The sequence below is a fragment of the Bufo gargarizans genome, chromosome 3 (assembly GCF_014858855.1).
Source record: "Bufo gargarizans isolate SCDJY-AF-19 chromosome 3, ASM1485885v1, whole genome shotgun sequence".
NCBI lineage: Eukaryota > Metazoa > Chordata > Amphibia > Anura > Bufonidae > Bufo > Bufo gargarizans.
The window spans coordinates 516,237,547-516,252,071 of NC_058082.1; the positions used below are offsets into that span (position 1 = coordinate 516,237,547).

Genomic DNA, 14,525 nt, shown 5'->3' on the forward strand with positions numbered 1-14,525 from the left:
GTGTAATAAACAAATGTAAGCTTTGTTTTCCTGCAAGCTCATTTGGCCCTAAGTGTGACTCAGTATTAGGCAGTGTCTGTCAGTCTTTGTGTACTTAGGAAGTAGGAGGATTGCAGTTCTGACTTCTTGGACATTTTGCACAGCAGCCACTTTTCACAATGGGAGATGAGGTATTTGAATGTTTCATCTTTTTTATATCGATTGTCATATTTACAGCATTATGATGTGGCAGTATTAGCCTGAGCAGGAAGCAGAAAAAAGAAACAGGAACTCCATTGAGTGCTAGCAGGGAGGTGACGGTACGCTGAAAGTTTCTCCTCCATGTAGTCCTACTTCCAGGGATGTTCATTAGAAGAACTGTATTAATCTGGTAGTGATTAGTGAGGAAAGCCTTTCGCTGCCTTGACTTATGTGGCAGTTTTTCCGATTATTTTTTTTCCTCCCCACATTTCTCGAGGCGTCGCATTTCCAGATGTGTGCTCATCTTTTCCCAATTTATTTTTCCGTGACATCCTTCTGCAAGGAAGGAGAAGATGTGCCGTTGCTGTTCTATAAGCCACACTATGTTCTTTTTTAGATTTTCTACTGGATTTATATACAAATTTATAAGGAAGCCAATTTAAAATATCCTTGTTTCCTGTAGTGTCCTGTAAAGTGTAAATTGTAATCTAATATAGTAATCTATGTGAAATGGAGGAAGCATTAGATGTCAGTGGGGTCCATCAGGAGTCATCAGGCTTAATTCCAAACTGCATCATACTAATGGGAGCAAATTATAGTTATATCTGTTTTGGGTGACAACTGATATTGCAATTTTCACAGTGCCTCTTGTCATCCAGGGTTCCCAGCTTACAAATCAAATCAGTATTAGAGATCATTGCAAAAACTAAGCAGATGTGCCACTTACGGTAGTAAGGCAGTCGTTGTCACCCAGCTTTCCCAGAAACTGATAAAACCATAGTTGTGGTGTGCAGTCAGCATATACAGCACATCTATTCATTCCCAGGACTGTGACTGTGACGAGGGGACATCCTCTGCATCTGGAGGAAAGAAGGTTTGTACACAAACATAGAAGAGGATTCTTTACGGTAAGAGCAGTGAGACTATGGAACTCTATGCCTGAGGAGGTGGTGATGGTGAGTACAATAAAGGAATTCACGAGGGGCCTGGATGTATTTCTGGAGCGTAATAATATTACAGGCTATAGCTACTAGAGAGGGGTCGTCGATCCAGGGATTTATTCTGATTGCCTGATTGGAGTCGGGAAGGAATTTTTATTCCCCTAAAGTGAGGAAAATTGGCTTCTACCTCACAGGGGTTTTTTGCCTTCCTCTGGATCAACTTGCAGGATGACAGGCCGAACTGGATGGACAAATGTCTTTTTTCGGCCTTATGTACTATGTTACTATGAGTAAACACTAATGTGCCCCTATACTTTAATGGCCAAAACTATGTGAAGTGCTGAAAAAACATAGTTTACTGCCACTGTATGGAAGATGTATGAAACTGTATAGGCTCAGCACCACATATTAACTAACTGGACATAAGAAAGTTTCTGGGTTCTAAATGTTAAAGAGGTTAACCCTCAAATGAAGTATTATTGGAGTATACATGTAGTAATTTATTGGTATTGTTTTTGTTTATTTAAATTATATTTTGGTCCCTGGTAAACGCCCCCTGCTTTTTATTCTTTTGGTCCACCTTCACCATTATTTAGTAGCTTCCCTGCTTCCTTACCCTCCTCCTCTGGGACCTTCATCTATCTCGAGAATAGGGCCCACCAAGTAAAAGAGAGCACACTGCACATGCGCGGCTACCGCTCCATTCATATGGCTACTTTCAAAACTCCCTGATCGGTGAATGGAGGGTGGACGCACATCAGTTCACTTCGGGTTCTGGTCTGCAGATAGGTGCGGGTCCAAGAGGTGAATAGAGGGTGGCCGCACATCTGTTCACTACAGGTTCCGATATGCAGATAGGTGCGGGTCCTAGAGGTGAACGGAGAGTGGCCGCACATCTGTTCACTTCAGGTTCCGATCTGCAGATAGGTGCAGGACCCAGAGGTGAATGGAGGGTGGCTGCACATCTATTCAATTCAGGTTCCGATATGCAGATAGGTGCGGTTCCCAGAGGTGAATGGAGGGTGGCCGCACATCTGTTCAATTTAGGTTCCGATATGCAGATAGGTGCGGGTCCCAGAGGTGAATGGAGAGTGGCCCCACATCTGTTCACTTCAGGTTCCGATATGCAGATAGGTGCGGGTCCCAGAGGTGAATGGAGGGTGGCCGCACATCTGTTCACTTCAGGTTCCGATCTGCAGATAGGTGCAGGTCCCAGAGGTGAATGGAGGGTGGCCGCACATCTGTTCACTTCAGGTTCCGATATGCAGATAGGTGCGGGTCCCAGAGGTGAATGGAGAGTGGCCGCACATCTGTTCACTTCAGGTTCCGAAATGCAGATAGGTGCGGGTCCCAGAGGTGAATGGAGGGTGGCCGCACATCTGTTCACTTCAGGATCCGATCTGCAGATAGGTGCGGGTCCCAGAGGTGAATGGAGGATGGTTGCACATCTGTTCACTTCAGGTTCCGATATGCAGATAGGTGCGGGTCCCAGAGGTGAATGGAGGATGGTCGCACATCAGTTCACTTCGGGTGGCCGCACATCTGTTCACTTCAGGTTCCAATCTGCAGATAGGTGCGGGTCCCAGAGGTGAATGGAGGATGGTCGCACATCTGTTCACTTCAGGTTCCGATATGCAGATAGGTGCGGGTCCCAGAGGTGAATGGAGGGTGGCCGCACATCTGTTCACTTCAGGTTTCAATCTGCAGATAGGTGCGGGTCTCATCTCTGGGACCCTCACCTATCTGACATTGGTGGCATATCATAGAAATATGCCACAAATGTTTAGATGAGACAACCCATTTAACTACTCATTTTTCTATGGATTAAAAGTACTTTTTGTCCAGGATGAAGCAATTGGATCACTAAGTAAAAGTTAGCATTACAGTCAGCTAAGCTAGTCCTAAAATGTATTGCGCCAGTTTTTGGAGTAAAAAAAAGTTGCAAGACCCTGTTTATGACTCTTTAAATGCCCATGTGACAGTATTTTGTCACACAGGCATTTCTGCTCCATGCTTGTGTCAGGGCTTGACAAATTTACTATCTTTTACACATGGAAACTGGTAAAAAAGCAGAGTGAATGCTACTCTAGTCAGGGGCTGGAGTAGTTTATACTCCAGGCGCAAGTATTGCTGGTGGTGCTTTCACCGGTCTTTGTAGATGACCCCCATTGTGCCTGATTTATCAGGGAATTTCCCGATGGCACTCTCCCTTTAAAGGGTTGTCCTGGCATACTCTCCCACCATCTGAGATTGGACATGGAAAGACAAAACTATGTGCTGGCCAGTTGGGCTGCCTGGACAAACATCCAATGCCCAGTTAGTATAATGCATGGGTCTGATGATTGGGACCTGTTCACTCCCTGGGTGTCGGATAGTTGAGCCCATGCCTGATGTCAGATCGGACAGGAGAGCCTGGACAAGTTTGTGAAGAGGGAGAAGTAGTTGATCTCCTGAAACACATTTAAAAGAATTCTTTATCTTTTTTCCATAATCTTGGAATAATCTTGCCATATTGTTCTCATCATTGTTCTATACAGCAGGAATGGCAGGGTGTAGTATAGTGCATACGTGTGTACTATTATTTTAATTGCATTGCTGATACATGCAGCCAAACCTTGTAAGCTTATTTATATAACATTTAATTGTTGTCATGTCTCCTGTTATTCCAGTTAATTCGAGCAGCCTCGTGACTGCAGTAATACTGTAAGTTAGTACGCCTGTCCCAATTGGCAAGCATTGCCTTGACTGTGAACTACATACATGCTTCTTCATCTTCTTTTTTTTTTTTTTTTTTTTTTAAAGGCCTACAGATGGTTTTAATTAACTAAATACAAAGTGTGTTACTTAATTATGTGTAGGGAGAAACTCCCTATTCTTTTCAATTAGTGCATGCTGCGTGATCTTAAAAGCAACACTGTCCTCTTCATAAAATGGCAATTTTATCAGAAAATCCTGAATATTTTACCCCCAGTATAGCATACTTGCCAACCTTTAGGTTGTTAAAAATCCGGACATTGAAAACCGCGCCCCTGGGAACTCCGTCTGGAAATCGCCATTTATGGGCGGGGTTATCCTTAGCCCCAGACATTTTTGGCCCTGGACAGCGCAAATTTACTGGGACTATCTCTGAAAACCAGGGACAGTCCCTGCAAATTTGGGACAGTTGGCAAGTATGGTATAACCAAAGTGGTTGTTTTGTTGGTTACATTGAGACATGAGTTTCCTAGCTGAATGTCTATTCTTGTCACCCACCCAAACCCAATCCTTATCAGCAGCATTATGTCATTGGTGGATCTGTATGGTGGCTCCAAAGACTTCATGATGTGATCTACTGACATTTCTCAATGTCATGTTATTTTGGGTTGATTTCTCCTTTAAGATGCAAGGCATTTATTGTGGCCATAATGATGGGGGAGGGGGAAAGCACCAGGCATTCTGTATATCAGGCATCCTCAAACTGCGGCCCTCCAGATGTTGCAAAACTACAACTCCCAGCATGCCATGTACAGCCTACAGGTAGCAGCCTACAGCAAGGTATTGTGGGAGTTGTAGTTTTACAACAGCTGGAGGGCCGCAGTTTGAGGATGCCTGCTGTATATAGAGGATGATAATGAAACTGAATGGAAAGAATGATATTTCATATTGGCCAGGCAGAATCTGGAGACTGAAAGGGAACCTGTCACGTTGAACTGGTGTATGAGATGCAGGCAGCAGGTTATAGAGCAGGAGGAGCTGAGCAGATTGTATATAGTTGTATGGGAAAAGATTCAATATTCGGCTACATTCACACGTCAGTATTTTTCTATATCACGAATTTCGGTCCGTTTTTTGCGGATCCGTTGTTCCTGAAAATGTTTCTTATGTCATCCGTATGTCATCAGTTTTTTGCGGATCCGCAAAAAATGGAAACATGTATAAATTTCACAAAGCAAATAAAGTTGTTTGGATTTCTTTGGAAAAAAAAGTGAAAAAAAAAAAGTGAATACGTGATTTCTGTGGGCAGGATTTAATTTCCAGGAACGGATTCCGCATAAAACGGATGACATACGTAATGACATACGAATGTCATCCGTTTTTTGCGGAACCATTGACTTTGTATTGTACCAGGATCCGATTTTTGCGGAAAAGAATAGGACAAGTTTTATATTTAATCGAACATGCGGAACGGAACAACGGAAATGGACAGCACACATTGTGTTGTCCGATTTTTTCCAGGACCCATTGAAAATGAATTGGTCCAGAACTGGTCCTGATCTGTTCCGCAAAAAACTGAACAGATCGGGAAAGAAACGACGGACGTGTGAATGGACCCTTAGGCCGGGTTTACCTCACTATTTATTTTCCTGTTCTTCTGATTCCCCCCCCAAAAAAATTGATTCCTGTATTTTAAGTATCCGTTATGCTCGTTTCGCGTCTTTCGCCATTTCCTTCTGAGATCCGTTATTTTAGACAGAAAATAAGTCATTGCTTTCAGGACTTTTCTTTCCATCTAAAATAACGGAAATGGCTAAAATACACAATCAGTTTCTTTCTTAATTTTTTGTTTCTTCTGGTGGATTAGAACGCAAAAATAAATAGTTATTGGCCTAACTTGTATTATTCATTTAAATCCCTGCTCATTCTGAGCTTTGAAGTGATACATAATACATCAGAGAAATAAATAACTCTAATTCATTACCAGTCCAGGAGACGGTCCTACCAGTGACTGACAGCCTTCCCTCTATGACTGTGTATACAGAGATAGCTGTCATCACTGATAGGACCACCTCCCTGACTTCAAAGCCCAGAATGTGCAGGAATACAAACAGTGATGGTCAGTTCGCAGTGTTCGCCAGCAAACACATGCGGGCTGCCATCTTTAGTAAGGTAGACCCACCCGTCCGGCAATGCACAGGTAAGCCCTTGCCTGTGTCGGGAGCCGGTCTGAAACCAGTTCCGAGAACAGCCCGATGAAGGCCCCCCGGCGGCTGTTCTCGGAACTGCTGCTCTCTGTGACTGCGTTTGATTTCAGACCGGCTCCCGGCACAGGCACAGGTAAGGGCTTACCTGTGCATCGCTGGACGGGTGAGTCTACCTTACTAAAGATGGCAGCCCGCATGTGTTCGTTGGCGAACACTATGAACTGACTATCACTGAATACAAAGGCATAAATTACAACTTATGCTCAATATGTTCCCACCTGCTCAGCTCCTCCTGCTCTATAACATGTTGCCTGCAGATTAATTAGCATTTTTATGGTGACAAGTTCCTTTTAAGGTCTTGTTCACACGACTGTGCCGTGTTTTGCGGTCTGAAAATTATGGATCTGTAAAACATGGATGCCGCCCATGTGCCTTCCGCAATTTGCGTAACGACACAGGAGGCCTATTATAGAAATGCCTATTCTTGTCAGCAAAACGGACAAGAATAGGACATGCCTCATAATTTTTGCGGGGGCCACGGAACGGAGCAACGGATGCGGACAGCACACGGAGTGCTGTCTGCATCTTTTGCTGCCCCATTGAAGTGAATGGGTCCGCACCCGAGCTGCAAAAAATGCCAAATGTCAGCAGATTTGTACCTATGAAACTGGCTGACCTGTTACATGTGCATTTGGCAGCTGTGCTGGTCCCATGTTCATGTGTGGCCAAATTGCTGAGAAAAATTTGGTTTTAATGTATGCAAATGAGACTCCAGGAGCAACGGGGGCATTGTCATTACACCTAGAGGCTCTCCCTGTCTGGCCCTGTCAAAGTGCAGAGGGCGCAGCAGTTGCAGAGAGAGCAGATCCTCTAGGTGTAACAGCAATGCCCCCGTTGCTCTTAGAGGCTCATTTCCATACATTAAAACATAATTGTTCTCAGCAATGGAGGCACATCTGAACAACCAACTCAGATGCCTTCAGCTGCCAAGCGCACATATAACAGGTCAGCCAGTGTCATACTGTAGTTACAAATCTGCTGACAGACGCTCTTTAAGCGTACATACACATGGTGCAGATTTGTATGCAAAAATCAGCATAAAATCTGCACCAAAACCGGACATGAATCAGTTGGCCACTGGCTATATATCTACTAAATTGTGGGATTTTTCCTTTGATATCTCCATTGATTCCTGTCTAGGTTTCTGTTACCGTCATTGCAGGTGGATGGCTCTGCCTCCAAAATGATGTTGCATGATGTACAGTAGTTTGAGCCTGTTGAATGCAAATGTGATTTTAACAGCTTCTGGTGATTTACATGTTATGCCATGACTAAGGGGTTGGCCACTTTTTGGCTATGTGTTTATGAGATGATTATATGACACTTACTAATATAGCCTTTATATTTCATTAGGTATGCCCCCTTGATTGCCAAGTCCTTTGCGCTGTCCATAAGATTATGCTTATGGAGGGTCATGTGACCAGACAAATGTCTCCTGCATCCCAGCACACTGCACCTCCACTAAACTGCGAACAGTGCACGAGACATCACATGGAGGTGATCTGCCTGGTCACATGACCCTCCATCAGCGGCCATCTTATGGACAGGACCTCTGTGTGGACAGCATAAAATACTTGGCAAACAAGGAAGCCTATGTATTCGAAATATAGAAATTGTGCAGAATTTCAACAAAGGCTAAATTAGTAAATGTCATATAATCATCTTAAATACACATAGGTCAACACTAGCCAGAAAGTGACCAACCCCTTAGTCATGGCATAATTATCAGAAACTGTTAAAAACACATATGCATCCAATAGGATCAAACTACATCATGCAACATCATTTTGGAGGCAGAGCTTTCCATCTTCATAGAAGGTAACAGGAACCTAAAATAACAAATCACCTCTAAAATTAAAGTGGTTGTCTCACTTCAGCAAGTGGCATTTATTATGTAGAGAAAGAAACCACTAACTAATGTATTGTTATTATCTATATTGCTTCCTTTGCTGGCTAGAATTTTTTTCCCTTCCCATTATATACTTCTCGTTTCCATGGTTACGACCACCCTTCAATCCAGTATCGGTGGCCGTGCTTGCACACTATAGGAAAAAGCGCTAGCCTATCTGTGCTCCTGTGGTCCTGGCCACCAGAGAGGCCAGTGCTTTTTTCTTTAGAGTGCAAGCACGGCCACCGATGCTTGATTTGAAGGGTGGTCGTAACCATGGAAATGAGTGTATAATGTGATGGAAAAATTGGTCCAGCTAGCAAAGGAAGTAATATGGACAATCACAATACATTAGTTAATGCCTTGTATTAACTTTCTCTACATGCAACTTGCAGTATAACAAGCTGAACTGGATGGACAGATGTCTTTTATCGGCCTTATAAACTATGTTACTATGTTATATGATAAATGCTACTTGCTGAAGTGAGACAACCCCTTTAAGTCCATTGGGCTATCTTGTGTACAATTTGTGTCCTGTTTTCTATGGATTAACAAAAACCTATAAGGATATTTTTCTTCTACCTTTAAAGCCTATAATATCTGGAACTGGGTCTCTCAATGAAAGACTCAGCTCCTGGGTAGATACCTTTTTACAACCTATCATATGTAAAATTCCAGTTTTCTTTAAGGACAGTAAAACGGTTCTCGGAGGTTTTTCACAATTTGAATGGTAACCAGGATATCAGTTTATTACATGTGACATTGTTGGTTTGTATTTGTGCATCCCACATAAAAATATAAAAAAAATAAACATTTTCTTTTTCATATTTTGGTCTACATTGCTGTATGAGGGCTTGTTTTTGTTGCAGAAAGAACTATAGTTTATATTGGTGCCATTTTTATGGTATGTACAAGTTTTTGATCACTTTTTTGAGGGGACGAGGTGAATAAAATATAATGAATTGTGTGTTTTAACTTTTTTTTTCTGTTACAGCGTTCACCGCACAGAAAATTTAAAAAAATATTTTAATAGTCCAGACATTTTCAGATGCATTTATTTTTGATAAGTTTATTTTTTATATTGTTTATATATTTTTATAGCTAAAATTGGGAATGAAACTTTTAGGGGCACATTTATTAAGACCAGCGTTTTAGATGCTGGTCTTAATAAGCTCTATGCCTAACGGTACAGGCCTCTACATAACTCTACAAAAGTCTAAATGTAAGGCAGCTTCCTGTCTTACATTTAGACCATTTTCTATGCCTAAACCAGACACAGTCCCCTTCCCCACCCATGCCATGACCACTTTTTTAGAACTAGCATGAGTGGGGAGAAGTCAGAGATTGCACTGCAATCTGCACCAGAAATACGCCTAATTTAGGCACATTTCTGTTTAATAAATGACCGCCCTAATATTTTAGTGGTTTTTTCAAACTTTTTTTCACTGTTTATTTAATAATAGCTCCCTTAGGGATTTAGAACCTGGGATCTTTTTGGTGAATAGGATTTTGATGTGCTCCCTGTTGAGCTGTGCCTTGTGCATTGCTCAGGAGGGAAGTTATTATCACAGCCCTGAGAACCCTCAGCAGGCCCCCGGCTGTCATAATAACTGATCAGAGACCCACAATTTCACTGCAGGGGCTCAGATCAGAAAGCAGAGGGAGCTGCATCCCTCTGCCTTACCTCACAGATGCCGCGATCGCTGTTGATCATGGCCTCTGAGTAGTTAATTGACAGGTTTCTGCGCTATCGCTATTCCCTGTCATTGTGGTGGGGTGCCTCATGTATTATACAGTCGGCACCCACCTAGTATGGAGCGGGTCTACCGCAGCAGCCCTATCAATACTATTGCGGGCACATAATGAAGTACATGTACGGCACTATGTGTTAAGGGGTTAAAAACTCAATAGATAAATCATGTGTTAAAAACAGAAAATCTAGATAAAGAGAAATATCCTCAGCACACTATTTTTAGTACATTCAGTACATACATTCTTCTAGGTGTTTTATTGTCTTTTACATTGCTTACTGTTTCCTACTGTATGTGTATCCATAATAGTCATTACGTCATCTGCTCATTATCATGTATCACAACAGTTGAGATCTCTTGGGTTTTGTCCAGTACATGTGCATTTCAATAAATTAGAATATTATTGAAAAGTTAATTTATTTTAGTAATTAAGTTCAAAAAGGGAAATATATTATATAGATTCATTACATACAGAATTATGTATTTCAAGTATTTAGTTATTTTAATGTTAATGATTATGGCTTACAGCTGATGAAAACCCAAAAGTCAATATCTCAGAAAATTAGAATATTGTGAAAAGGTTCAATATTGAGACTCATGGTGTCACACTCCAATCAGCTAATCAACACAAAACACCTGCAAAGGCAAAGCCTTTAAATGGTCCCTCAGTCTAGGTCAGTAGGCTACTCAATCATGGGGAAGACTGCTGACTTGATGGTGGTCCAGAAGACACAGGAGAATGAGCCACAAAAAGTTGAATGGAAGGAAAAAGTGTGATAGAAAAAGGTACACAAGCAACAGGGATAACTACAGCCTCGAAAGGATTGTCAAGAAAAAGGCTATTCAAAAATCTGGAGGAGATTCACAAGGGGTGTACTGCGGCTGGAGTCATGTTTTCAAGAGCCACTGGACAAAGACGTATCCTAGACATGGGCCAAAACTGTCACATTCTTGGTGTCAAGCCACTTATGATTCAGAGACAATGTCAGAGGCATCTTACCTGGGCTAAGGAGAAAAAGCACTGGATTGTTGCTCAGTAATGCAAAGTCCTGTTTTCAGATGAAAGTAAATTTTGCATTTAGTTTGAAAACCAAGGTCCAAGAATCTGGAGAAAGAGTAGAGAGGCACACAATCCAAGTTGTGTGAGGTCCAGTGTGAAGTTTCCACAGTCAGTGATGATTTGGGGAGCTATGTCATCTGCTGGTGTTGTTCCACGATGTTATATCAAGTCCAAAGTCAACACAGCCATCTATGAAATTTTAGAGCACTTCATGCTTCCCTCTGTTGACAAGCTTTATGGAGATGCTGATTTCATTTTCCAGCAGGACTTGGCACCTGCCCACACTGCCAAAAGTACCCATAAGCACTGTACATTTCTGGCATAGTAGGCTTGATAAAAATCTACCCTATGTTGTAGCTATTATCATATTACTATGTAGTTTCTGGTGTAAAGACACGTACCAACATTGTTGGACTGGAGTTCATTCAGCCCACCAATATAGATCATACAAGGCTTTTTTTATTATAATATATATATGCATAGTACAAAAAACGTATAATTGCACATATTTCCAACCCCCACCCACCATCTCAGCCTGTCCAAAATGGAGAGGGAAAAAAAATCTTATTTCAGAAAACTCGAAACTTCCTTAAGATCCAGGATTATACTCAGACAGCCTCCATCTATGAAGTACATGCCCACTTTTAGTACTCTGAAAATATGATCCATGGATTATATGTGGAGAACTCATAATTGATAGCCCCTATTTATTGGCTGAATAGTCATCTCTAAGTTGGTTGTCTTCTGTTGGAACTTCATGTCCATTATTGTATCCAAGCCTGAGCCCACTGTTATCACCAGTTATTCCTCTGCAGGATCTGTCTCTAATTGTCAGTTTTCTGTGAGTACAGCGCAGAAATATGATTTCTCCCATAAACAGCACACGGAGAGAAGAGGATTCCCTGCTCCACTATATACATAGTGACATACTGTAGTCTGTAAGGCTGAAAAAAGACATCTATACATCCAGTTCAGCCTGTTATCCTGCAAAGTTTATCCAGAGGAAGGAAAAAAAACATGAGGTCAAAGCCAGTGTTCCTCTTTTTAGGGTACAAAATTCATTCCTGACTAGGTATATATATCTCTGTAGGGCACCCTCAGAAGCTGCAGCAGCATGCAGGATATTAGCATTACTTACTAGGGTGGCTGTGAATCTTGTACTGATGTGAGATAGAAAACTTACTAGTTGCTACAGCAGCATCTGTGTTTGTCTCTTTCTCTCTCAGCAGCTTCCCTCCCCCTTCCTCTCCTTCTCATCTCCCTAGATGTCTATGATCTGCAGCTGTAATCTAATCTTTCAGTTAGCTTCTAACACAGGAAAAATAAAAAAGTCTGCTAAGTGTAGAAAGAGGCATTTTTCTGTAAAAATATATATTATAAACTTTCTTATCTTCTCTTATACTATTGATTTATGAAAAAATAAAAGTGTAGGCAGATTGCTTACAGTAGTCGATGCTGTGTAGACAGATACTGTAATCACCATGTTTCAGGTCAGCATTGGGGAACATGGTATTTCTATGTGTCTTTTTTATTTTGGTTGAATGACCTTCAGGCGTAAGGACAGCCGCCAATTTACAGAGACTGCAGGGCTACGCAGCAGTATTTGTCATATTAACCAGCTTAATTTTCCTGCATTTATATAAAAAGCTGATCAATGGCTTAGAAGCTTCCTAATGAATCTGCTGGTAATGTTCCAAATTATAAAATAATTGCTCACTGCTACTTGTTGCTCATGAAACATTCATGAATTTCCATATCAGTAATGAAAACAAAGAAATGACTAATTCTACTCTGAGACTGATAAACCTGGGGAGAACACAACCAACATCTTCCCTGCAAGGCTGCTGGCTGCTTTTCCAAAACCACTATTCATCTCGCAGCTTGAATTCCCATCCTGTGCCAGTATCAAAACGTTCATTCACTTGTTCTGAGAATGTAATAGCCATCAGTCCAAGTATAGCCCGAAAGCTGCAAAGAGTTAATTACAAGGCGAGAAATGGCATCCCATTTGGCAGTACCACTACCTCAGCATAGTTTAAAATGAATGAGGGCTAATTACATCGGTCACAAATGATTACAGACATCCAGGATAAAAAAGTGATAATGTTTAGTTAATTACTATGGGCAGAATTTTTGTCTGTGTTTTGGGTTTTTTTGCGCACTTATCTATCACTTCGTTATGCAGCTCCGATTCTGACAATTTTATATTTTAACAACGGCTCTTTGGAGACTGTAGGAATCTTCATTGGAAGAAGTCAGCGCGCTGCTTGGTCTGGCTGATGTTTAGAGAGCTAATCTCATGGAGCTGTCAGAGAAACTGTCAGCTGTGTTTATCTTGGTAAGCAGGCTGAATAATAAGACACAATCAGGCTTTCCAATATACACAGTATTTGAGTGGGTGCACAGATGTGAATATACAAATAACAGGCTTCTTATGGTAGTTTCATTCTATGCCCAAGCAGTTAATGAGCTCTCCAAGTGCAGCCATTTACACACAATAACCAGAAGTGTAACCTAGTAATTGACTGGCATTGGTTTGTATCCGCGGTGCCTATAAATGCAACCTGGATCACCTTGTATAGACTAAAGTCCAATGATTGAGTGCCGCAAGATATCTTTTGTGATATTTTTTTCCTGTAATTATGTTCCTCAAGTTTCTTTCATGTTCATGTTACATATTCACCCTTGAAAGGATTTCATATCTTGCTCGAATACATCTAAAATAAAAAATGAAGCAAGTAAGAGACAAAAGCACAATAGTAACGACGATATAAACACCTGCAATAGTAAGAATCAGGATTAGGTTAAAATTCTCAATAAAACATTAAACATAGGCATGTGTACAAGAGCCAGTAGAGATGGAAACAAGTATGGTGCCTCTGTATGGCTTCCCTAGAAGCAGAATACCTCTGTAATATGGCCTCTAATGAAGTTATTTTTCTCTTGGATTTAGAGAGAATATATAGGGCCATTACTTACAATAGTAACGACGATATAAACACCTGCAATAGTAAGAATCAGGATTAGGTTAAAATTCTCAATAAAACATTAAACATAGGCATGTGTACAAGAGCCAGTAGAGATGGAAACAAGTATGGTGCCTCTGTATGGCTTCCCTAGAAGCAGAATACCTCTGTAATATGGCCTCTAATGAAGTTATTTTTCTCTTGGATTTAGAGAGAATTTTACAGATAAAACACCATACAGAGGTAAGTACATACAAAGATCTATCTGTGAAAGTCATGGCCTAATAGTTTAGATGTCAGCTCTAAAACAGCCCTCAAACTAAAGTAAGGCCGGGTTCACGACAGGACTATTTTTTCCATCATGTATAACAGAAACAAACAGAACTGTTATGTGCCCCCAAAGACATGTATTAGGACGGAGCAAAACGGAATGCCTCTTAAAGGTTTCTGTTTTGCATTCCGTCCTAGAATTCCGTTATAGCTCTGTTATAACGGAACCTATAACGGTATTCAATAACGCCAATGTGAACCTGGCCTAAGCGATGTATAGTGTAAGGGGCGTTGAGTCCGGTTATGAAATTTTTATCTTCATACTCACATGCATTCCGACTCTGTGCTCCGACTAACCAGCAGTAAAATGCATTGAGAGGACACCTCTTTTAGAGGAGAAGAAAGAAATATTTTCAGTTAAAAATAAAATATTTCTTTAAATAGTAAAAAAATTTGATTAAATAAAAAATATATGTGTGGCACTGTCCCAGTAGTAACATTAAAAGAT

General features: G+C 41.1%; 1 protein-coding gene across 5 annotated transcripts in view; it reads left to right on the forward strand.

Annotated features, from left to right (window-relative positions):
• The window catches only part of SH3KBP1 (SH3 domain containing kinase binding protein 1), a 395,797-nt gene that overhangs the window by 273,651 nt on the left and 107,621 nt on the right, over nucleotides 1–14,525 (forward strand). The window contains exon 1 of one of the 5 annotated variants that reach the window (XM_044283981.1): nucleotides 91–170. The exons of the other annotated variants lie outside the window; for them this stretch is intronic. Within the exon in view, the coding sequence (XP_044139916.1) occupies nucleotides 159–170 (12 nt within the window). The 5' untranslated portion in view covers nucleotides 91–158. Of the gene's footprint in view, nucleotides 1–90; nucleotides 171–14,525 lie in introns of those variants that run through there. 5 annotated transcript variants of the gene reach the window in all.